The sequence below is a fragment of the Saccoglossus kowalevskii genome, chromosome 14, assembly GCF_978046115.1.
Source record: "Saccoglossus kowalevskii chromosome 14, keSacKowa6.1, whole genome shotgun sequence".
Taxonomy (NCBI): Eukaryota; Metazoa; Hemichordata; class Enteropneusta; family Harrimaniidae; genus Saccoglossus; species Saccoglossus kowalevskii.
In genome coordinates, this window is record NC_140654.1 from 10,044,714 (window position 1) to 10,068,541 (window position 23,828).

The following is a 23,828-nucleotide window of genomic DNA, read 5'->3' on the forward strand; positions in this document are numbered from 1 at the left end:
CTTTGACATTATATTAATCATGGCGGTTCAGCTTGACGTGGAAGATGAAACAATTTTAACAGCGATTTTTAAAGATTCGTTCCCAGGTAAGAAAGTATTCTGTAGTTTTCTATTAACATGAAAGACTACTCATTACATTTTACATGCAGTCGACGTACAATATAAACTCGAAACACGCTGATCCGAGAAAAGCGAAACGTTTTGTCCAACGTCGCCGCAAATTAATAATGGCACCAGCTGACTGTATTATTGACATGAAAGTATTTTTTTTGCAATATTCAATTTTATTATTTATTTCTTCATTTCCAGAATCCTGGAGAGAGAATCCTGATTTTGTGTTGTACCTTGTTGAGCTGAGTTCATTTGGAGTGGACAAATTAAGTATGAATGTTTATAGTAATCTCGACATTGTGTTAACAAAAGTTGCTTTGACTATTTTACAGTATAATTTGTATGGCATCGTAACATTTGACATAATAATGTCCACTGATTGAGCAACTTGCTAAAATTACCCTAAGATATTCTGAGCCGTTCTGTTAATTCTTTTGAGATTAGGTTTTCATCAAATTACTGAACCATATCACAACTTTTGATTTGTTGATTACCACACTCTTGATTTGTTTTCTGTGCATCTATTCATTATTAACCATGACTAGTTTATTCCTGTTGCATTGCATCTAAGTGAAGTTTATTTAGAACTAATTTAGTTACGGCGATGTAGGACAAGAATAATTTGATAAACATTAGGTTTCAATTGGGATAGCTTGGGAACGCCATACCATTGAGATTTTGTTGGGATCCAAGTAACTCAGAAAGGTCTTTCAACTAAAAGTTGTCATCAATAAAGCATTACATTTTGTAATACTCTTGGCATAATAAAGGCAGTTTTTCAATGGCAGTTGAATTAAAACAGCTAAGCAACAATCACATTGTGCAACTACTTCATTTGAAAATGTTCTAATGTTATTTAATGGACTAATAGAAACCTATTTCATAAGCTTGAATTCTGACATCTATAAATATTTATAAAGATGGAGGGAATGCTTTTGTTGTACCAGTAGTATAAAAGAAGAATAACTAGAATAATATAGAGTAAATTATAGACGATGTAAAAAATCTCATTTGAAATGTCAGAATCATTGAAATCTTGTAAAGAGAAGCTCCATAGTTACCAAAGCTTTTCTGCTGTCTCCACATTTTTATCCTCACCTCAGCTTTACTGTCGCCTCTATGCAGTGGCCTCTATGTAATCCAACATTTCTCAAATCAAATATGCTTAGAGGAAACACTGCTTCATTGTTACTCTTGCTTCCAATGTATTGTCCTTATCTCAGGTCCATCCTTACCTAAGCTTTACTGCCACCTTCACTTTCTTTCATGATTGACTAGATCATTGCCTGTAAAATCTGTATTAGAAGTCGCATCCATTTTTTGTTCAACTATTGAAAACCAAATAATCACAATGTGAGATGCTCAAATAGAAGGCGCATACCCTTTGTTGCATTGTACCGCGGTTTCTGATACAGATTTTACAGTAATTTTTGTTTCTCTCTGAAAGTCTCTACTGGTTGTAACTTATGACATGTATATCTCTAGGCCATGAACCAGAAAGACTTGCCGATGAGAGAGCACAGATTTTGGAACAGACACAGGACTTGGCCTTTCACAACTACAAAACATTTATCCAAACTGCTGAATGTTCCAAGGAAATATTTCAAGATGTAAGTGCCATTGTGGTATAGTTTTGTAACTTATATAAATATATATTGCAGCTGATGGGCCATTATTATTTAATATACATGCAGTTCCACACAATAATATTCATTCAAGTTTTACTTTACTACTGATAAATCATTTCTTCAGTTTGTAAGTGACTTTTTGAAGCATGTTTTCTCTTGAAAGCAGATCTGTTCATGTATACAAATGTACATATACCACTTTTTGCATGTATTGCTAAATTGCTGATTATTCTTCAACTTACAGTTCAGTAAAGTAGAACAACATGTAAGTGACTTACTTGACAAGCTGCCGCAGTTCACAGGAAAATGTAATCAGTTTGTGAAAGATGCACAAGAAATTAATTCAAGGTGAGTGGTGGCCTTTATATACCGTAGGTCTTATGTATGTATGCTGGACACTTTTGTGTGTTTAAAGATAATACAAGCAGTAGTTATCAAAGTCATAAACACTTGATGTAACATGTCCAAAATGTATGTATAACAATGGACATTGATAGTCCAGTGAGTGCCTGCATGTTTTACCTTTTGGGGTCATGCTTGAGGCATATTATTAACAGTTGCCATGGTAGCATTATTCATTTTTTAAGTATCTGCCACTAGGGGGCGCTATTACGCAGTGGTTTTTCCAGGACATTAAAAGCTATTGTGTGCACTGTAGATATGACTTTGTTTTACCTAAATCCTAAAAGACACTTTGTTCCATTTTCTATCTGGAATTATGAAAGGTCTTTACTGCAATGTGTATACCAGTATTGAACTTAAAAGCGGGGGAGTCGGCATCTGCGCATGCATCAGATGGCCATAGCATGTCATTGTTTACTAATAAGTGTCTACCCATGAGCCTTTGCGTTTTTAGCGTGTGTTGTTATCATCGCTTTAGACTTGATTCTTGCGCGTCCGCAGGTGACCCCCTCGCTTTAGGTAACATTAAGCTTCTGACATGTTACCATGTCAACAGGAAGACAAGAAACATGATTAACATTTCTTTTTAATTGAAAGATAAACAAAATTTTTTTTTGTCCATGAAAGTATTGTAACAGCTTACAGTCATTATGCTGTGGAAGTTTATAAATAAATAAATAAATATTTAATACTCCTTTGAGAAACTTGACATATGATTTTCTCTGTTTTATGTACAGCCGTAAAATGAACACCTTAACACTGGCCAAGTATCCACAACTATTGGAAATCTTGGAGATTCCGCAACTGATGGACACCTGTGTGAGAAATGGCTATTATGAAGAAGCACTTGAATTGGCAGCTTATGTCAAACGCCTAGAGAAAAAACACTTCAATATTCCAGTAATTTTGGTAAATTAATAATGTTGTTATAATCACTAGTTCTTTGATGGGTTGTGATTTAATTACATCAATGAATCAAACAAATGTGAAATATTAGAAAACTTCAAACTTTTATATTTTACATGAGAGTAGTGCAGTTAATATTTTTCCTATGATTTCATATTTTTATTGGGTTTTATGATGCGGTTAATTGGTTGCTAATAGAAACAAAACAATTTACTAGTCAATACACCCAAATCTCAGATGAAAGGTGCCATTTTGAGATCTCCCAATTTGAAAATGTTTTCAATTGTAATACCATTCAGGAAGTGTACCATGTACCTGTTATTCCAAGTGATGACCTGTTATAACTTATTCAGCTTTGACATTAACACAAGCATCTTAAGACCATATTTGTTCTATCACAACACATGCTACACTTATTGTATACTGGATTATTAGAATTTGACTTGTTGCCATAAACATACCCTGTCGTTGGCTGGTAATATAGAAAATAAGGTATGCATGTCCATGGCTTTCTAGCATGTTCCATTACATTTTGGCCAGTGTTTCTAGCAATTCCCAGTCAAAGGTCAACTCCCTTTTTGTTCAACCCGAGGGGAGGGGGTATTTAAACTTATTAATCCTAGATTTGATCCCGGGTTAACAACCACTACGCTTTTGGTGAAATGGTTTCCTAATCTATTTTTCAGGGTATTGTAAACGAAGTAAGATCATCAACCCAATTGATGTTTAACCAGTTGATACAACAGCTGCATACCAATGTACAGTTGCCAGCTTGTCTACGAGTTATTGGATATTTACGTCGTATGGATATACTCTCAGAACCAGAACTACGTATCAAGTTCTTACAAGCAAGGAATGCTTGGTTACAAGGCATTATTAATGCCATACCACAGGATGATGGTAAGTATGTGCGTCAATGTTATTCTCTTTACGTTTTTTTACGAGTTACGTTTTTGAAATTCTCTGAAACATGATTCATTCTGTACACTAGATTTCCATTTGTAAACACCTTTGAGTTAATTTTACTCCACCCATATTTTTATTCATTTTTTGTAGCATATTTCCATATTACCAAGGTAATAGAAGCAAGCCGAGTGCATTTATTTGATATAATAACCCAGTATCGTGCAATATTTTCTGATGATGACCCTATAATGTCCTCAATGCAGGAACATGTAAACGAGAGTGCAATATTTTATGGATGGGTCATTCAGAAGGTGAGTTCTACAAATAGTTAAATATCTGTTCAGGAAATGCATTTTTGTCAGCATGAAAACTGTGGACAGTGATGTGGGTGTGTTCATCACCTTGCAGTGTTTATTTTACTCACCCTTAAGCTTAAAGTGCGATAGTCGTTGCGCAGCGCGTGTTCGAATTTCATGTAAATAAACAATGTATTTTACACGCGTTGTATACGTCGCTATGAGTCCCATATCAAACGCGTGCTGCCCTTTAACTAGAGACATTGCCATCATAATTATAGGAGGCCTACTATGTTTAGCTTGGTCATAGTTGTATAATAAGCTTCATGATATTAACGTACTACTTTCAGCAGTGATCTTCGGCCGTAGGTCCAACTACAGAACCAAAGAACTGAAATAGAACTGTATGCATACATGTGCAGTTCTGTCGCTTTTTTCTCATGTACTTCACTGGTATGGAATTTGTAAACTAACATGTCTATAGTACAGGTTTTGAAGATGAGAAACAAAACTGTTTATTTTTGTACCATTTTACATTGTACCATTTTACATTGTACCATTTTACATTGTACCATTGTACCATTTTACACCATTTTACATTGTACCATTTTACATCGTACCATTTTACATTGTACCATTTTACATTGTACCATTGTACCATTTTACATCATACCATTTTACATTGTACCATTTTACATTGTACCATTTTACATTGTACCATTGTACATCGTACTATTTTACATCGTACCATTTTACATTGTACCATTTTACATTGTACCATTTTACATCGCACCATTTTACATTGTACCATTGTAGCATTTTACATTGTACCATTTTACATTGTACCATTTTACATCGTACCATTTTACATTGTACCATTTTACATTGTACCATTTTACATCGTACCATTTTACATTGTACCATTGTAGCATTTTACATTGTACCATTTTACATCGTTCCATTTTACATTGTACCATTTTACATTGTACCATTTTACATCATACCATTTTACATTGTACCATTTTACATCGTACCATTTTACATTGTACCATTGTAGCATTTTACATTGTACCATTTTACATCGTTCCATTTTACATTGTACCATTTTACATTGTACCATTTTACATCGTACCATTTTACATTGTACTATTTTACATCGTACCATTTTACATTGTACCATTGTAGCATTTTACATTGTACCATTTTACATCGTACCATTTTACATTGTACCATTTTACATTGTACCATTTTACATTGTACCATTTTACATCGTACCATTTTACATCGTACCATTTTACATTGTACCATTTTACATTGTACCATTTTACATCGTACCATTTTACATCGTACCATTTTACATTGTACCATTTTACATCGTACCATTTTACATCGTACCATTTTACATTGTACCATTTTACATCGTACCATTTTACATTGTACCATTGTACCATTTTACATTGTACCATTGTACCATTTTACATTGTACCATTTTACATTGTACATTGTACCATTTTACGTACCATTTTACATCGTACCATTTTACATCGTACCATTTTACATTGTACCATTTTACATTGTACCATTTTACATTGTACCATTTTACATCGTACCATTTTACATCGTACCATTTTACATCGTACCATTTTACATCGTACCATTTTACATCGTACCATTTTACATCGTACCATTTTACATTGTACCATTTTACATCGTACCATTTTACATTGTACCATTGTACCATTTTACATTGTACCATTGTACCATTTTACATTGTACCATTTTACATTGTACCATTTTACATTGTACCATTTTACATTGTACCATTGTACCATTTTACGTACCATTTTACATCGTACCATTTTACGTACCATTTTACATTGTACCATTTTACATCGTACCATTTTACATCGTACCATTTTACATTGTACCATTTTACATTGTACCATTTTACATTGTACCATTGTACCATTTTACGTACCATTTTACATCGTACCATTTTACATTGTACCATTTTACATCGTACCATTTTACATCGTACCATTTTACATTGTACCATTTTACATTGTACCATTGTACCATTTTACGTACCATTTTACATCGTACCATTTTACATTGTACCATTTTACATCGTACCATTTTACATCGTACCATTTTACATTGTACCATTTTACATCGTACCATTTTACATTGTACCATTTTACATTGTACCATTTTACATTGTACCATTTTACATCGTACCATTTTACATCGTACCATTTTACATCGTACCATTTTACATCGTACCATTTTACATCGTACCATTTTACATCGTACCATTTTACATCGTACCATTTTACATTGTACCATTTTACATCGTACCATTTTACATTGTACCATTGTACCATTTTACATTGTACCATTGTACCATTTTACATTGTACCATTTTACATTGTACATTGTACCATTTTACGTACCATTTTACATCGTACCATTTTACATCGTACCATTTTACATTGTACCATTTTACATTGTACCATTTTACATTGTACCATTTTACATCGTACCATTTTACATCGTACCATTTTACATCGTACCATTTTACATCGTACCATTTTACATCGTACCATTTTACATCGTACCATTTTACATCGTACCATTTTACATTGTACCATTTTACATCGTACCATTTTACATTGTACCATTGTACCATTTTACATTGTACCATTGTACCATTTTACATTGTACCATTTTACATTGTACCATTTTACATTGTACCATTTTACATTGTACCATTGTACCATTTTACGTACCATTTTACATCGTACCATTTTACGTACCATTTTACATTGTACCATTTTACATCGTACCATTTTACATCGTACCATTTTACATTGTACCATTTTACATTGTACCATTTTACATTGTACCATTGTACCATTTTACGTACCATTTTACATCGTACCATTTTACATTGTACCATTTTACATCGTACCATTTTACATCGTACCATTTTACATTGTACCATTTTACATCGTACCATTTTACATCGTACCATTTTACATTGTACCATTTTACATCGTACCATTTTACATCGTACCATTTTACATTGTACCATTTTACATCGTACCATTTTACATTGTACCATTGTACCATTTTACATTGTACCATTGTACCATTTTACATTGTACCATTTTACATTGTACATTGTACCATTTTACGTACCATTTTACATTGTACCATTTTACATCGTACCATTTTACATTGTACCATTTTACATTGTACCATTTTACATCGTACCATTTTACATCGTACCATTTTACATTGTACCATTGTACCATTTTACGTACCATTTTACATCGTACCATTTTACGTACCATTTTACATTGTACCATTTTACATCGTACCATTTTACATCGTACCATTTTACATTGTACCATTTTACATTGTACCATTTTACATTGTACCATTGTACCATTTTACGTACCATTTTACATCGTACCATTTTACATTGTACCATTTTACATCGTACCATTTTACATCGTACCATTTTACATTGTACCATTTTACATTGTACCATTTTACATTGTACCATTTTACATTGTACCATTTTACATTGTACCATTTTACATTGTACCATTTTACATTGTACCATTTTACATTGTACCATTGTACCATTTTACGTACCATTTTACATCGTACCATTTTACATTGTACCATTTTACATCGTACCATTTTACATCGTACCATTTTACATTGTACCATTTTACATTGTACCATTTTACATTGTACCATTTTACATTGTACCATTTTACATTGTACCATTTTACATTGTACCATTTTACATCGTACCATTTTACATTGTACCATTTTACATTGTACCATTTTACATCGTACCATTTTACATCGTACCATTTTACATTGTACCATTGTACCATTTTACGTACCATTTTACATCGTACCATTTTACGTACCATTTTACATCGTACCATTTTACATCGTACCATTTTACATTGTACCATTTTACATCGTACCATTTTACATCGTACCATTTTACATTGTACCATTTTACATTGTACCATTTTACATTGTACCATTTTACATTGTACCATTTTACAGTTTTATAGCATAACATTTTCACTTTCTCTACACAGATATCTCAGTTTTTAAAAACACTAGAGACTGATCTGGAGAAAGGTGTTGGGACACGATTAGACTCTTTACTTGGACAGTGTATGTACTTTGGTTTATCATTCAGTCGTGTTGGCGCTGACTTTCGGGGACTATTACCGCCTTTATTCCAAAGAGCTGCTTTGAAATCCTTCAAGTCCTCAATGAAGGATGCCATAAAAAGGTATGTAATAACTGAACTAGTTCATCTGAACTATTTTATTATGATAGTTGTTTTCATTGTGTAGGTGTATGTTTACTAGGTATGTGTAGGTGTATGATGTACCAGTGTAAATATTGTGCTGATATAGTTAATGACATTCAGACCAAATTGTAAATTATACTTTCAATATGGGCTCATGGCATTGGGGTACAGAGATGGGGTGAAAAAAATGGTGTACATGTGTAAAAAATAGAATACATACTTGCTTATCATCAGAGGTTGATAATGAATATAGAGCATGAAATTTTCATAACCATGCCTCATGTGTACATCAGATGAAAATTATTATCATTTTCGATGTCAGGTAATGTGGCACCAGAGAATTAACACAATTAGTTGCGTCACAGCTCTGTGATTCTTGTGGTTCAAATTAGCTTAGAGGACACACTGCATGTGTTTGTACATCTACTCCCCAAATAGGTGGGAGCCTGAGATGAACTGAGATGAAATCTGGCAAAGATTATTTGCCTACTACTTTGACTTTAGAAAATACGACACAACTTTCCCCTTCGTGGACTGTGGCACGATGTATCATATTTTAAAACAACGTTGACGATGTTTTTAAAAAGCGTTATGAGGTCAAAATTTAGGTCACGCAATAGTAGACGAACTGGGAATTTGAATTCAAACCTTTTATAGTATCTCTGAATACCGCGAACATCATTTCTGTGGCCTTATTTCGGGTTTTTCGAAAATAACACTTCTCTATTTGCACAGTGATCACGTGATTACACGGTAACATTTTTTTGTTAAAATATTTTTTTCATATTATTTGAAAAATAAGCTTTCTAAAAATATATAACTTGATGGGATTCAAAGAATATGATACTGCAGAAATGTGCTATACAATTGCAATAGCAAAAACCTCTACTACATCCTTAATAATCTTTTCTTTCACAGAATTACTTGTTTTCAGAAATGTACTTTCGTCACATCTATTCATTTGGGGAAAATAATTTTTTTTCTTAAAGTTTTATTTTTAATTATTTTTTACAACAACAGCAAGAAAGGTACATCACATTAAAGTGTCACAATAACATAAGATACAGCGTACAAAACATAAAATAATGGAGAAAATAATGCCTTGTAACTGTAAATTCATATTTTTTACAGATTTGAGGAGTCAATGCAATCCTATACATTACTGTCAATATCATCATCATTATCAAGTACAGTGTTATCATCAGGATTTTCTCAGGTATGAATAATGTCACAAGTCAGTCATGAGTGACTCAAAGTGGCCAAATTTGATCCAAGATGCATATTTTCTCTGCTGAGACCCTACACCAGTCCACCACAGAACAGTATTTCTCTGTTCTTTTTCAACCCCTAAATCCTGAGCAAGCAGGGAAGTAACATTTCCATAAGGAGGCAGTCTTGTTGGTAATTTATATTACCCGGTAAGATTATAATAACAATTGATACAATTTGCTACCTAAGAAAATTACTATACATATACCATATAGCAGACTTTCTGCTTAATTGCAGGGTGAAAGCAATCTAAATCCCCCCATGGTTATAATGGAATATTCCCCACTAGCTGTCTACACCAATCACATTTTGACAGCTTTGAATGATTTGAGATTGTGTGCACCAATAGCATTGTCTGAAGAGGTTGCTATGCAACTACAAGATTCCCTGTCTAAAATGGTGGCTGCCATCTTGGCTTTCCACAGGTATGTTGCATTATGGGAACAAGATATTGGAACGAGATTGCAGGTACTGGAGAAAACATTGTTTGTGGCAACTGTGTATTCTGTACAATTGATAATTTTTTTGAAAAACAAAAATTTGCAGGGTTGTGAAAGTAGACAAAAGTTGACTTGTATGTTCAGTGTTAAATGCTGAACATGTATGCTTACCTACAAATTTCAATTCATTACAAACCAACTATTTTGACCTAGTTATACTGTTATCTGCCCCCCCCCCCCCCCCATTAAAAGTGGGCCCTAGCCCACATACATACTAGTGAAAGTGTTTCCGGTCTAGACTCCCAGTGATAATTCCCCCCAGCCCACAGACTCCTAGTGATAGTGTCCCCTGCCCAAAGACTCCTAGTGAAAGTGGACCCTGCCCACAGACTCCTAGTGAAAGTGGACCCTGCCCAAAGACTCCTAGTGAAAGTGGACCCTGCCCAAAGACTCCTAGTGAAAGTGGACCCAGCCCACAGATTCCTAGTGATAGTGGCTCCTGCTCAAGTCTCCTAGTGATAGTGGCCCCTGCCCACAGACTCCCAGTGAAAGTGGCCCTGCCCAAAGACTCCTAGTGATAGTGGCACTGCCCACAGACTCCTAGTGATAGTGGCCCCTGCCCAAAAACTCCTAGTGATGGTGGCCCTGCCCAAAGACTTCTAGTGAAAGTGGCTCCTGCCCAAGTCTCCTAGTGATAGTGGCCCCTGCTCAAGTCTCCTAGTGATAGTGGCCCCTGCCCACAGACTCCCAGTGAAAGTGGCCCTGCCCAAAGACTCCTAGTGATAGTGGCACTGCCCACAGACTCCTAGTGATAGTGGCCCCTGCCCACAGACTCCCAGTGAAAGTGGCCCTGCCCAAAGACTCCTAGTGAAAGTGGCCCTGCCCAAAGACTCCTAGTGATAGTGGCACTGCCCACAGACTCCTAGTGATAGTGGCCCCTGCCCAAAAACTCCTAGTGATGGTGGCCCTGCCCAAAGACTTCTAGTGAAAGTGGCTCCTGCCCAAGTCTCCTAGTGATAGTGGCCCCTGCTCAAGTCTCCTAGTGATAGTGGCCCCTGCCCACAGACTCCCAGTGAAAGTGGCCCTGCCCAAAGACTCCTAGTGATAGTGGCACTGCCCACAGACTCCTAGTGATAGTGGCCCCTGCCCAAAAACTCCTAGTGATAGTGGCACTGCCCACAGACTCCTAGTGATAGTGGCTCCTGCCCAAGTCTCCTAGTGATAGTGGCCCCTGCCCACAGACTCCCAGTGAAAGTGGCCCTGCCCAAAGACTCCCAGTGATAGTTGCCCCTGCTCACAGACTCCCAGTGAAAGTGGCCCTGCCCAAAGACTCCTAGTGATAGTGGCACTGCCCACAGACTCCTAGTGATAGTTGCCCCTGCCCAAAGACTCCCAGTGAAAGTGGCCCTGCCCAAAGACTCTTAATGGTAGTTGCCCTGCTCACAGATTCCTAGTGATAGTGGCCCCTGCCCACTGACTCCTAGTGAAAGTGGCCCTTGCCCAAAGACTCAGCCCACAGATTCCTAGTGATAGTGGCTCCTGCTCAAGTCTCCTAGTGATAGTTGCCCCTGCTCACAGACTCCCAGTGAAAGTGGCCCTGCCCAAAGACTCCTAGTGATAGTGGCACTGCCCACAGACTCCTAGTGATAGTTGCCCCTGCCCAAAGACTCCCAGTGAAAGTGGCCCTACCCAAAGACTCTTAATGGTAGTTGCCCTGCTCACAGATTCCTAGTGATAGTGGCCCCTGCCCACTGACTCCTAGTGAAAGTGGCCCTTGCCCAAAGACTCAGCCCACAGATTCCTAGTGATAGTGGCTCCTGCTCAAGTCTCCTAGTGATAGTGGCCCCTGCCCAAAGACTCCTAGTGATAGTGGCCCTGCCCAAAGACTTCTAGTGAAAGTGGAACCAGCCCACAGACTCCCCAATGAAAGTGACCCTCTGCCCACAGACTCCCAGTGATAGTGGCCCCTGCCCACTGACTCCTAGTGAAAGTGGCCCCTGCCCAAAGACTCCTAGTGAAAGTGGCCCCTGCCCACATACTCCTAGTGAAAGTGGCCCTGCTCACAGACTCTTAATGGTAGTTGCCCTGCTCACAGATTCCTAGTGATAGTGGCCCCTGCCCACTGACTCCTAGTGAAAGTGGCCCTTGCCCAAAGACTCCTAGTGAAAGTGGCCCCTGCCCAAAGACTCCTAGTGAAAGTGGCCCCTGCCCACATACTCCTAGTGAAAGTGGCCCTGCTCACAGACTCTTAATGGTAGTTGCCCTGCTCACAGATTCCTAGTGATAGTGGCCCCTGCCCACTGACTCCTAGTGAAAGTGGCCCTTGCCCACAGATTCCTAGTGATAGTGGCTCCTGCTCAAGTCTCCTAGTGATAGTGGCCCCTGCCCACAGACTCCTAGTGAAAGTGGCCCCTGCCCACAGACTCCTAGTGATAGTGTCCCCTGCCCAAAGACTCCTAGTGATAGTGGCCCTGCCCAAAGACTTCTAGTGAAAGTGGAACCAGCCCACAGACTCCCCAATGAAAGTGACCCTCTGCCCACAGACTCCCAGTGATAGTGGCCCCTGCCCACTGACTCCTAGTGAAAGTGGCCCCTGCCCAAAGACTCCTAGTGAAAGTGGCCCCTGCCCACATACTCCTAGTGAAAGTGGCCCCTGCCCACAGACTCCTAGTGATAGTGTTCCCTGCCCAAAGACTCCTAGTGATAGTGTTCCCTGCCCAAAGACTCCTAGTGATAGTGCCCCCTGCCCAAAGATCCTAATGAAAGTGGCCCCTGCCCACAGACTCCTAGTGATAGTGTCCCCTGCCCACAGACTCCTAGTGATAGTGTCCCCTGCCCAAAGACTCCTAGTGATAGTGTCCCCTGCCCAAAGACTTCTAGTGAAAGTGGCCCCTGCCCACAGACTCCTAGTGATAGTGTCCCCTGCCCAAAGACTCCTAGTGAAATTGGCCACTGCCCACAGACTCCTAGTGATAGTGTCCCCTGCTCACAAATTCTCTGTGAAAGTAACCCTCTGCCCAAATACTCCCCAGTGAAAGTGACCCTCTGCCCAAAGACTCCTAGTCATAGTGTCCCCTGCCCATATACTCCTAGTGATATTGGCTCCTGCCCAGGACTCCTAGTGATAGTGTCTCCTGCCCAAAGACTCCTAGTGAAAGTGGCCCCTGTCCACAGACTCCTAGTGATAGTGGCTCCTGCTCAGGACTCCTAGTGATAGTGTCCCCTGCCCAAAGACTCCTAGTGATAGTGGCTCCTGCTCAGGACTCCTAGTGATAGTGCCCCTTGCCCAAAGATCCTAGTGAAAGTGGCCCCTGTCCACAGACTCCTAATGATAGTGTTCCGTGCCCAAAGACTCCTAGTGAAAGTGGCCCCTGTCCACAGACTCCTAGTGATAGTGGCTCCTGCTCAGGACTCCTAGTGATAGTGTCCCCTGCCCAAAAATTCCTAGTGATAGTGTCCCCTGTCCACAGACTCCTAGTGATAGTGTCCCCTGCCCACAGACTCCTAATGATAGTGTCCCCTGCCCAAAGACTCCTAGTGAAAGTGGCCCCTGTCCAAAGACTCCTAGTGAAAGTGTCCCCTGCCCAAAGACTTCTAGTGAAAGTGGCTCCTGCTCAGGACTTCTAGTGATAGTGCCCCCTGCCCAAAGATCCTAGTGATAGTGTCCCCTGCCCACAGACTCCTAATGATAGTGTCCCCTGCCCACAGACTCCTAGTGATAGTGTCCCCTGCCCACAGACTTCTAAGAGTACATAACCTAAAAGAGTATTGACACCAGAGGGTGCTGTATCATGTGGATATGTCACGTACTGTATCTACAGTCGTCTTGGTATTTTTTTTTTATTCTAGAGCAGAAGAAACAACATTCAATAAACATGAAGTTGAAATGTTTAGTAAATTTTGTCAAGTTACAGTTGATGAAATGATACCATTCATTGGAAGATGTTTGCATTCATTATTTCCACCCTCAGCGGTTGCACAGACATTAGGAGTGACAGTATCAGAACTGAATAAAATGGTAAGTGATGACAAGTACCCCTGCATGAGAAGCCGCTTTCCTAATAGAAGCTCCATCAATTTTTTTTAAACAATTGAGACCCACAAATTCACCATATGTGTAGATGCTCTATTAGAAACTCCATCCTCTTTGTTGCATTGTTCCATTTTAATGGAAGCGGCGGCTTCTAATACAGACTGGTATACTCAATTTACAATCATGTTTATATATAATATACTAGTAGTTATATATCTAGCCAAGCCATTAGCTAATGTCAAGAGTGTGGAAAAGTAAAATAATAGAGTGCTGAATAATGGTCTTAATTACATTTGTTACAGGGTGGTATAGGAACTATACAAGTGATAATGGTCTTAATTACATTTGTTATAGGGTGGTATAGGAACTATACAAGTGATAATGGTCTTAATTACATTTGTTACAGGGTGGTATAGGAACTATACAAGTGATAATGGTCTTAATTACATTTGTTATAGGGTGGTATAGGAACTATACAAGTGATAATGGTCTTAATTACATTTGTTATAGGGTGGTATAGGAACTATACAAGTGATAATGGTCTTAATTACATTTGTTATAGGGTGGTATAGGAACTATACAAGTGATAATGGTCTTAATTACATTTGTTACAGGGTGGTATAGGAACTATACAAGTGATAATGGTCTTAATTACATTTGTTATAGGGTGGTATAGGAACTATACAAGTGATAATGGTCTTAATTACATTTGTTATAGGGTGGTATAGGAACTATACAAGTGATAATGGTCTTAATTACATTCATTACAGGGTGGTATAGGAACTATACAAGTGATAATGGTCTTAATTACATTTGTTACAGGGTGGTATAGAAACTATACAAGTGATAATGGTCTTAATTACATTTGTTATAGGGTGGTATAGGAACTATACAAGTGATAATGGTCTTAATTACATTTGTTACAGGGTGGTATAGGAACTATACAAGTGATAATGGTCTTAATTACATTTGTTATAGGGTGGTATAGGAACTATACAAGTGATAATGGTCTTAATTACATTTGTTATAGGATGGTATAGGAACTATACAAGTGATAATGGTCTTAATTACATTTGTTACAGGGTGGTATAGGAACTATACAAGTGATAATGGTCTTAATTACATTTGTTACAGGGTGGTATAGGAACTATACAAGTGATAATGGTCTTAATTACTTTCGTTACAGGGTGGTATAGGAACTATACAAGTGATAATGGTCTTAATTACTTTCGTTACAGGGTGGTATAGGAACTATACAAGTGATAATGGTCTTAATTACATTTGTTATAGGGTGGTATAAGAACTATACAAGTGATAATGGTCTTAATTACATTTGTTATAGGGTGGTATAAGAACTATACAAGTGATAATGGTCTTAATTACATTTGTTATAGGGTGGTATAGGAACTATACAAGTGATAATGGTCTTAATTACTTTCGTTACATGGTGGTATAGGAACTATACAAGTGATAATGGTCTTAATTACTTTCGTTACAGGGTGGTATAGGAACTATACAAGTGATAATGGTCTTAATTACTTTCGTTACAGGGTGGTATAGGAACTATACAAGTGATAATGGTCTTAATTACATTTGTTATAGGGTGGTATAAGAACTATACAAGTGATAATGGTCTTAATTACATTTGTTATAGGGTGGTATAGGAACTATACAAGTGATAATGGTCTTAATTACTTTCGTTACATGGTGGTATAGGAACTATACAAGTGATAATGGTCTTAATTACTTTCGTTACAGGGTGGTATAGGAACTATACAAGTGATAATGGTCTTAATTACATTTGTCATAGGGTGGTATAAGAACTATACAAGTGATAATGGTCTTAATTACATTTGTTATAGGGTGGTATAGGAACTATACAAGTGATAATGGTCTTAATTACTTTCGTTACATGGTGGTATAGGAACTATACAAGTGATAATGGTCTTAATTACATTTGTTATAGGATGGTATAGGAACTATACAAGTGATAATGGTCTTAATTACATTTGTTATAGGGTGGTATAGGAACTATACAAGTGATAATGGTCTTAATTACTTTCGTTACAGGGTGGTATAGGAACTATACAAGTGATAATGGTCTTAATTACATTTGTTATAGGGTGGTATAAGAACTATACAAGTGATAATGGTCTTAATTACATTTGTTATAGGGTGGTATAGGAACTATACAAGTGATAATGGTCTTAATTACATTTGTTATAGGGTGGTATAGGAACTATACAAGTGATAATGGTCTTAATTACATTTGTTACAGGGTGGTATAGGAACTATACAAGTGATAATGGTCTTAATTACATTTGTTATAGGGTGGTATAGGAACTATACAAGTGATAATGGTCTTAATTACTTTCGTTACAGGGTGGTATAGGAACTATACAAGTGATAATGGTCTTAATTACATTTGTTATAGGGTGGTATAAGAACTATACAAGTGATAATGGTCTTAATTACATTTGTTATAGGGTGGTATAGGAACTATACAAGTGATAATGGTCTTAATTACATTTGTTATAGGGTGGTATAGGAACTATACAAGTGATAATGGTCTTAATTACTTTCGTTACATGGTGGTATAGGAACTATACAAGTGATAATGGTCTTAATTACATTTGTTACAGGGTGGTATAGGAACTATACAAGTGATAATGGTCTTAATTACATTTGTTCTAGGATGGTATAGGAACTATACAAGTGATAATGGTCTTAATTACATTTGTTATAGGGTGGTATAGGAACTATACAAGTGATAATGGTCTTAATTACTTTCGTTACATGGTGGTATAGGAACTATACAAGTGATAATGGTCTTAATTACATTTGTTACAGGGTGGTATAGGAACTATGCAAGTGATAATGGTCTTAATTACTTTCGTTACAGGGTGGTATAGGAACTATACAAGTGATAATGGTCTTAATTACATTTGTTATAGGGTGGTATAGGAACTATACAAGTGATAATGGTCTTAATTACATTGTTATAGGGTGGTATAGGTAGTATACAAGTGATAAAGGTCTTAATTACATTTGTTATAGGTTGGTATAAGAACTATACAAGTGATAATGGTCTAAATTACTTTCGTTACAGGGTGGTATAAGAACTATACAAGTGATAATGGTCTTAATTACATTTGTTATAGGGTGGTATAGGAACTATACAAGTGATAATGGTCTTAATTACTTTCCTTACAGGGTGGTATAGGAACTATACAAGTGATAATGGTCTTAATTACTTTCGTTACAGGGTGGTATAGGAACTATACAAGTGATAATGGTCTTAATTACATTTGTTACAGGGTGGTATAGGAACTATACAAGTGATAATGGTCTTAATTACATTTGTTATAGGGTGGTATAGGAACTATACAAGTGATAATGGTCTTAATTACATTTGTTATAGGGTGGTATAGGAACTATACAAGTGATAATGGTCTTAATTACATTTGTTATAGGGTGGTATAGGAACTATACAAGTGATAATGGTCTTAATTACTTTCCTTACAGGGTGGTATAGGAACTATACAAGTGATAATGGTCTTAATTACTTTCCTTACAGGGTGGTATAGGAACTATACAAGTGATAATGGTCTTAATTACTTTCGTTACAGGGTGGTATAGGAACTATACAAGTGATAATGGTCTTAATTACATTTGTTATAGGGTGGTATAAGAACTATACAAGTGATAATGGTCTTAATTACATTTGTTATAGGGTGGTATAGGAACTATACAAGTGATAATGGTCTTAATTACATTTGTTACAGGGTGGTATAGGAACTATACAAGTGATAATGGTCTTAATTACATTTGTTATAGGGTGGTATAGGAACTATACAAGTGATAATGGTCTTAATTACTTTTGTTACAGGGTGGTATAGGAACTATACAAGTGATAATGGTCTTAATTACATTTGTTATAGGGTGGTATAGGAACTATACAAGTGATAATGGTCTTAATTACATTTGTTATAGGGTGGTATAGGAACTATACAAGTGATAATGGTCTTAATTACTTTCCTTACAGGGTGGTATAGGAACTATACAAGTGATAATGGTCTTAATTACTTTCCTTACAGGGTGGTATAGGAACTATACAAGTGATAATGGTCTTAATTACTTTCGTTACAGGGTGGTATAGGAACTATACAAGTGATAATGGTCTTAATTACTTTCGTTACAGGGTGGTATAGGAACTATACAAGTGATAATGGTCTTAATTACTTTCCTTACAGGGTGGTATAGGAACTATACAAGTGATAATGGTCTTAATTACATTTGTTATAGGGTGGTATAGGAACTATACAAGTGATAATGGTCTTAATTACTTTCGTTACAGGGTGGTATAGGAACTATACAAGTGATAATGGTCTTAATTACATTTGTTATAGGGTGGTATAAGAACTATACAAGTGATAATGGTCTTAATTACATTTGTTATAGGGTGGTATAGGAACTATACAAGTGATAATGGTCTTAATTACATTTGTTACAGGGTGGTATAGGAACTATACAAGTGATAATGGTCTTAATTACATTTGTTATAGGGTGGTATAGGAACTATACAAGTGATAATGGTCTTAATTACTTTTGTTACAGGGTGGTATAGGAACTATACAAGTGATAATGGTCTTAATTACATTTGTTATAGGGTGGTATAGGAACTATACAAGTGATAATGGTCTTAATTACATTTGTTATAGGGTGGTATAGGAACTATACAAGTGATAATGGTCTTAATTACTTTCCTTACAGGGTGGTATAGGAACTATACAAGTGATAATGGTCTTAATTACTTTCCTTACAGGGTGGTATAGGAACTATACAAGTGATAATGGTCTTAATTACTTTCGTTACAGGGTGGTATAGGAACTATACAAGTGATAATGGTCTTAATTACATTTGTTATAGGGTGGTATAGGAACTATACAAGTGATAATGGTCTTAATTACTTTTGTTACAGGGTGGTATAGGAACTATACAAGTGATAATGGTCTTAATTACATTTGTTATAGGGTGGTATAGGAACTATACAAGTGATAATGGTCTTAATTACATTTGTTATAGGGTGGTATAGGAACTATACAAGTGATAATGGTCTTAATTACATTTGTTATAGGGTGGTATAGGAACTATACAAGTGATAATGGTCTTAATTACTTTCGTTACAGGGTGGTATAGGAACTATACAAGTGATAATGGTCTTAATTACTTTCCTTACAGGGTGGTATAGGAACTATACAAGTGATAATGGTCTTAATTACATTTGTTATAGGGTGGTATAGGAACTATACAAGTGATAATGGTCTTAATTACTTTTGTTACAGGGTGGTATAGGAACTATACAAGTGATAATGGTCTTAATTACATTTGTTATAGGGTGGTATAGGAACTATACAAGTGATAATGGTCTTAATTACATTTGTTACAGGGTGGTATAGGAACTATACAAGTGATAATGGTCTTAATTACATTTGTTATAGGGTGGTATAGGAACTATACAAGTGATAATGGTCTTAATTACTTTCGTTACAGGGTGGTATAGGAACTATACAAGTGATAATGGTCTTAATTACATTTGTTATAGGGTGGTATAGGAACTATACAAGTGATAATGGTCTTAATTACTTTTGTTACAGGGTGGTATAGGAACTATACAAGTGATAATGGTCTTAATTACATTTGTTATAGGGTGGTATAGGAACTATACAAGTGATAATGGTCTTAATTACATTTGTTATAGGGTGGTATAGGAACTATACAAGTGATAATGGTCTTAATTACTTTTGTTACAGGGTGGTATAGGAACTATACAAGTGATAATGGTCTTAATTACATTTGTTATAGGGTGGTATAGGAACTATACAAGTGATAATGGTCTTAATTACTTTCGTTACAGGGTGGTATAGGAACTATACAAGTGATAATGGTCTTAATTACTTTCCTTACAGGGTGGTATAGGAACTATACAAGTGATAATGGTCTTAATTACATTTGTTATAGGGTGGTATAGGAACTATACAAGTGATAATGGTCTTAATTACTTTTGTTACAGGGTGGTATAGGAACTATACAAGTGATAATGGTCTTAATTACATTTGTTATAGGGTGGTATAGGAACTATACAAGTGATAATGGTCTTAATTACATTTGTTACAGGGTGGTATAGGAACTATACAAGTGATAATGGTCTTAATTACATTTGTTATAGGGTGGTATAGGAACTATACAAGTGATAATGGTCTTAATTACTTTCCTTACAGGGTGGTATAGGAACTATACAAGTGATAATGGTCTTAATTACTTTCGTTACAGGGTGGTATAGGAACTATACAAGTGATAATGGTCTTAATTACATTTGTTATAGGGCGGTATAGGTAGTATACAAGTGATAATGGTCTTAATTACTTTCATTACAGGGTGGTATAGGAAGTATACAAGTGATAATGGTCTTAATTACTTTCGTTACAGGGTGGTATAGGAACTATACAAGTGATAATGGTCTTAATTACTTTCCTTACAGGGTGGTATAGGAACTATACAAGTGATAATGGTCTTAATTACTTTCGTTACAGGGTGGTATAGGAACTATACAAGTGATAATGGTCTTAATTACTTTCGTTACAGGGTGGTATAGGAAGTATAAATATAAATAGTATAGTGGAACCATTACAGTTCTTGTTACCAGAAGAGAAGACACCACCTCCCCCACTGCCAGAGGAAGAGGAGTTGCCAACTTTATCACCAGGTATAGGTAAGTTGTCGTAGTGCTGTATTTATCAAAATATTCAGTATCAAAACTGGCTTCCTGCTTTATTAAACAGACGCAGATTAGGATATAATTGTTCACGTTTTTCATGCATCTGTAGTTACTTGTTGGAAAGTACCGGCCGCTCATATCCAAGGTAAAAGAATGACAGTGTTCGCTGCTGCTGTTTCTCAGAGGTTCACTCACACTCTGTACCACTCATGATTGGTTACTGATGCACGGCATTTTGTATCATAAATCAAACTGGCCGACCAGTGGCCTTTTTTTCCCTAAAACTTGGCAAAATTGCAATATGTCAACATACCTGGGCCAATTTTATTTGTTATCTTGTTAATACATGTAACATCAAATGTTTATGGATGCATGTCAGTTTCTTTTGTGATTTGACTTATTCAGGAAAACTAAACTTCGTGCTTTACATATCAATTTATTTTATTAACCTTTCAACTGGCAGCCATTTTTGTTCAAAAAACAAGATTTAAACCACAGTCCTTCTATCCCCGGTCTGGAAACGACTAGCGTTCCTTTGTCTCAAACCGCGGTACGGGTAAACAAACTGTTCACACCCGGGCCAAGAGAGTCAGGAAGTCTGACAGATTACAATACCGTCAAAATATTCATTAAAATCGGAAAATTTACTGTCATGCAAAGCAAGACATCATTGTATGACTTCACTTTGACTTCAAATTCGGGCAACCAAAACGTAAACAAACATGTAAACAAAATTATCACTATGAAATTTAGGTTTTTTGAACCCTGATACGCATCACAACCAGCCTACCAACTCGTGAACATCCAGTTCCTGCAATGCAAAGATTAATATCGGGAATTATGTTCATTTTCTCGTTTTTATAGGGAAAAAACTTTGCGTGCCAACATGCTGACATCGCTAAACAAATCTTGTCAAAATGGCGTCGTTCATGTTAACGTAGTCGATCGCAAAATCTGTGATATTTCTGATTTTTAGGGGGTTTATAATAGTTCAAGTCAACTGTACAACAACTTGTGACTTTATTCTATGCAAGAGTATACAACAATGCTTCAATGTTTGTATATAAATGATTTTTTTAGCACAGAATTGAGTACATTGTCATTTCAAAACGTTGCCATTTGCATTTACGATCTAAAAAGCATCCATAAAAGTCGCTCAATTTATAACATTAATAAAATGCAGTATGACAAATAACAAATCAACCCACCAATTTTGAATGATATGTTTTGATCATAAAATGTCAAAATTGAATTTCATTTCAATCACCCCAAGATCAAAAACGACAAATATCTGGGTAAAAGTATGAAAATTAGTTGCGAAAATGTGTCGCTGCTGATAAAATAGATGAATTAGAGAACTACTCGCTGGCTAAAATATGACCTTATGCAGATATCCTGATTAAAAAAGCATGCATTCTGGAATAAACAACTAAGTTTTAAAAAAATACATAACACTGATGATGTCCAAAATAGTGGCCGGCTGTGTACTGATCACGTGACAATGCTTTGCCCATACCCGCAATGCGCCTTTGCCAGAGAATTCACACCTAATACAATGACCGTTTCCAGACCGGGGATAGAGGGACTGTGTTTAAACACATCATCAACCACTTAGAATTGTCTGATCAATTTTTGTTACTGATGCATTTATTTAATGTTTTTATACAAAATGTCTGATTGGCAGCCAATTTGTTTTTTCTCAGAAAACATTTTCACTGATTTTGTTAAAATTTTATATTCAATCACAGACTGGGACTATGTCATCAATAATGTGTATCCCAGTTAATAATTAAAGCAAAGTATGAGCAGTGTTGTCAGACATTTTGCAATAATGTAAACAATTAATATCACAGCATGCTGGCCTACAGCTTGACAAGTTCAGAGAACTGTTGTATTTTTTGGATGACACAACTTTTTTAGCTAATATTTTGCAATTTCAAGAAAAATTGGAACTTATTATTAGTGTTATTTTTTAGGGAAGGGAGATGAACTTGAAGAAGAAAAGAAAGATCCTGAAAGTCAAATCATTGATTCAGAACCTGGAACAATTCAATCTGAGCCAGATCAGGCAGAAACAGAACCTGAACCCAGGAAGGTTGAAGACATTCAAAGTAGTGAAGTTGGCCAGCAAAATGAATCAGAGGAAAGAAACATAGAACTAAGTGAAGCAGAGAAACCAGATATAATGAACAGTGAGCAAGCAGAAGCCACTGATGCTCATCAATCAACTGACGGGGAACAGCCAGACGGGTCACCCAGTGGAGGTGAAGAACTAGAACCACAAGCCAGCTAGACAGTTCCAATGAATGCATGCTATCGGATTATACAGAGAGAAACTACTTAAATCTGGTGTTTTACCTTTGGTAGACTAGCTTTTATGGAAATATCATTGGTGTTCGGGATAGAGCAAATACAAGACTCCAATAATTTGAGACGCGTTATTCACATGGCCAACAATTTAACAAAAGTTCTCCAATTAAGTCTATTATTTTCTGAGAGATGTTTAAAACTAAGCACAAATGATGGCATGCAGTTGACTGGGCCCAATTCATTGATGGCTACAAGTATTTATAGTGGGTTAGTTCTTTTCAAGGTAAAATAAAGTACAAGCAACCTTATGGTTGCCGTTAATACATTTTATGTTTATGGCATCTACATACTAAAACTGGACTGGTAGTTCAGTCTCTGTATGTTGAGTTTGGAAAACT

General features: G+C 36.5%; 1 protein-coding gene across 1 annotated transcript; it reads left to right on the top strand.

Moving 5' to 3' along the window:
* Nucleotides 1-23,755, top strand: LOC102806334 (conserved oligomeric Golgi complex subunit 8-like). Its single transcript, XM_085507893.1, has 13 exons — nucleotides 1-86; nucleotides 310-381; nucleotides 1,597-1,721; nucleotides 1,984-2,087; nucleotides 2,879-3,050; nucleotides 3,734-3,947; nucleotides 4,104-4,264; nucleotides 8,380-8,579; nucleotides 9,732-9,816; nucleotides 10,107-10,294; nucleotides 14,159-14,327; nucleotides 20,988-21,114; nucleotides 23,097-23,755. The coding sequence occupies exons 1-13, from the start codon at nucleotides 20-22 to the stop codon at nucleotides 23,411-23,413; spliced, it is 2,001 nt and encodes a 666-aa protein (XP_085364019.1). The 5' UTR covers nucleotides 1-19; the 3' UTR covers nucleotides 23,414-23,755.
* The last annotated feature ends 73 nt before the right edge of the window (nucleotides 23,756-23,828 follow it).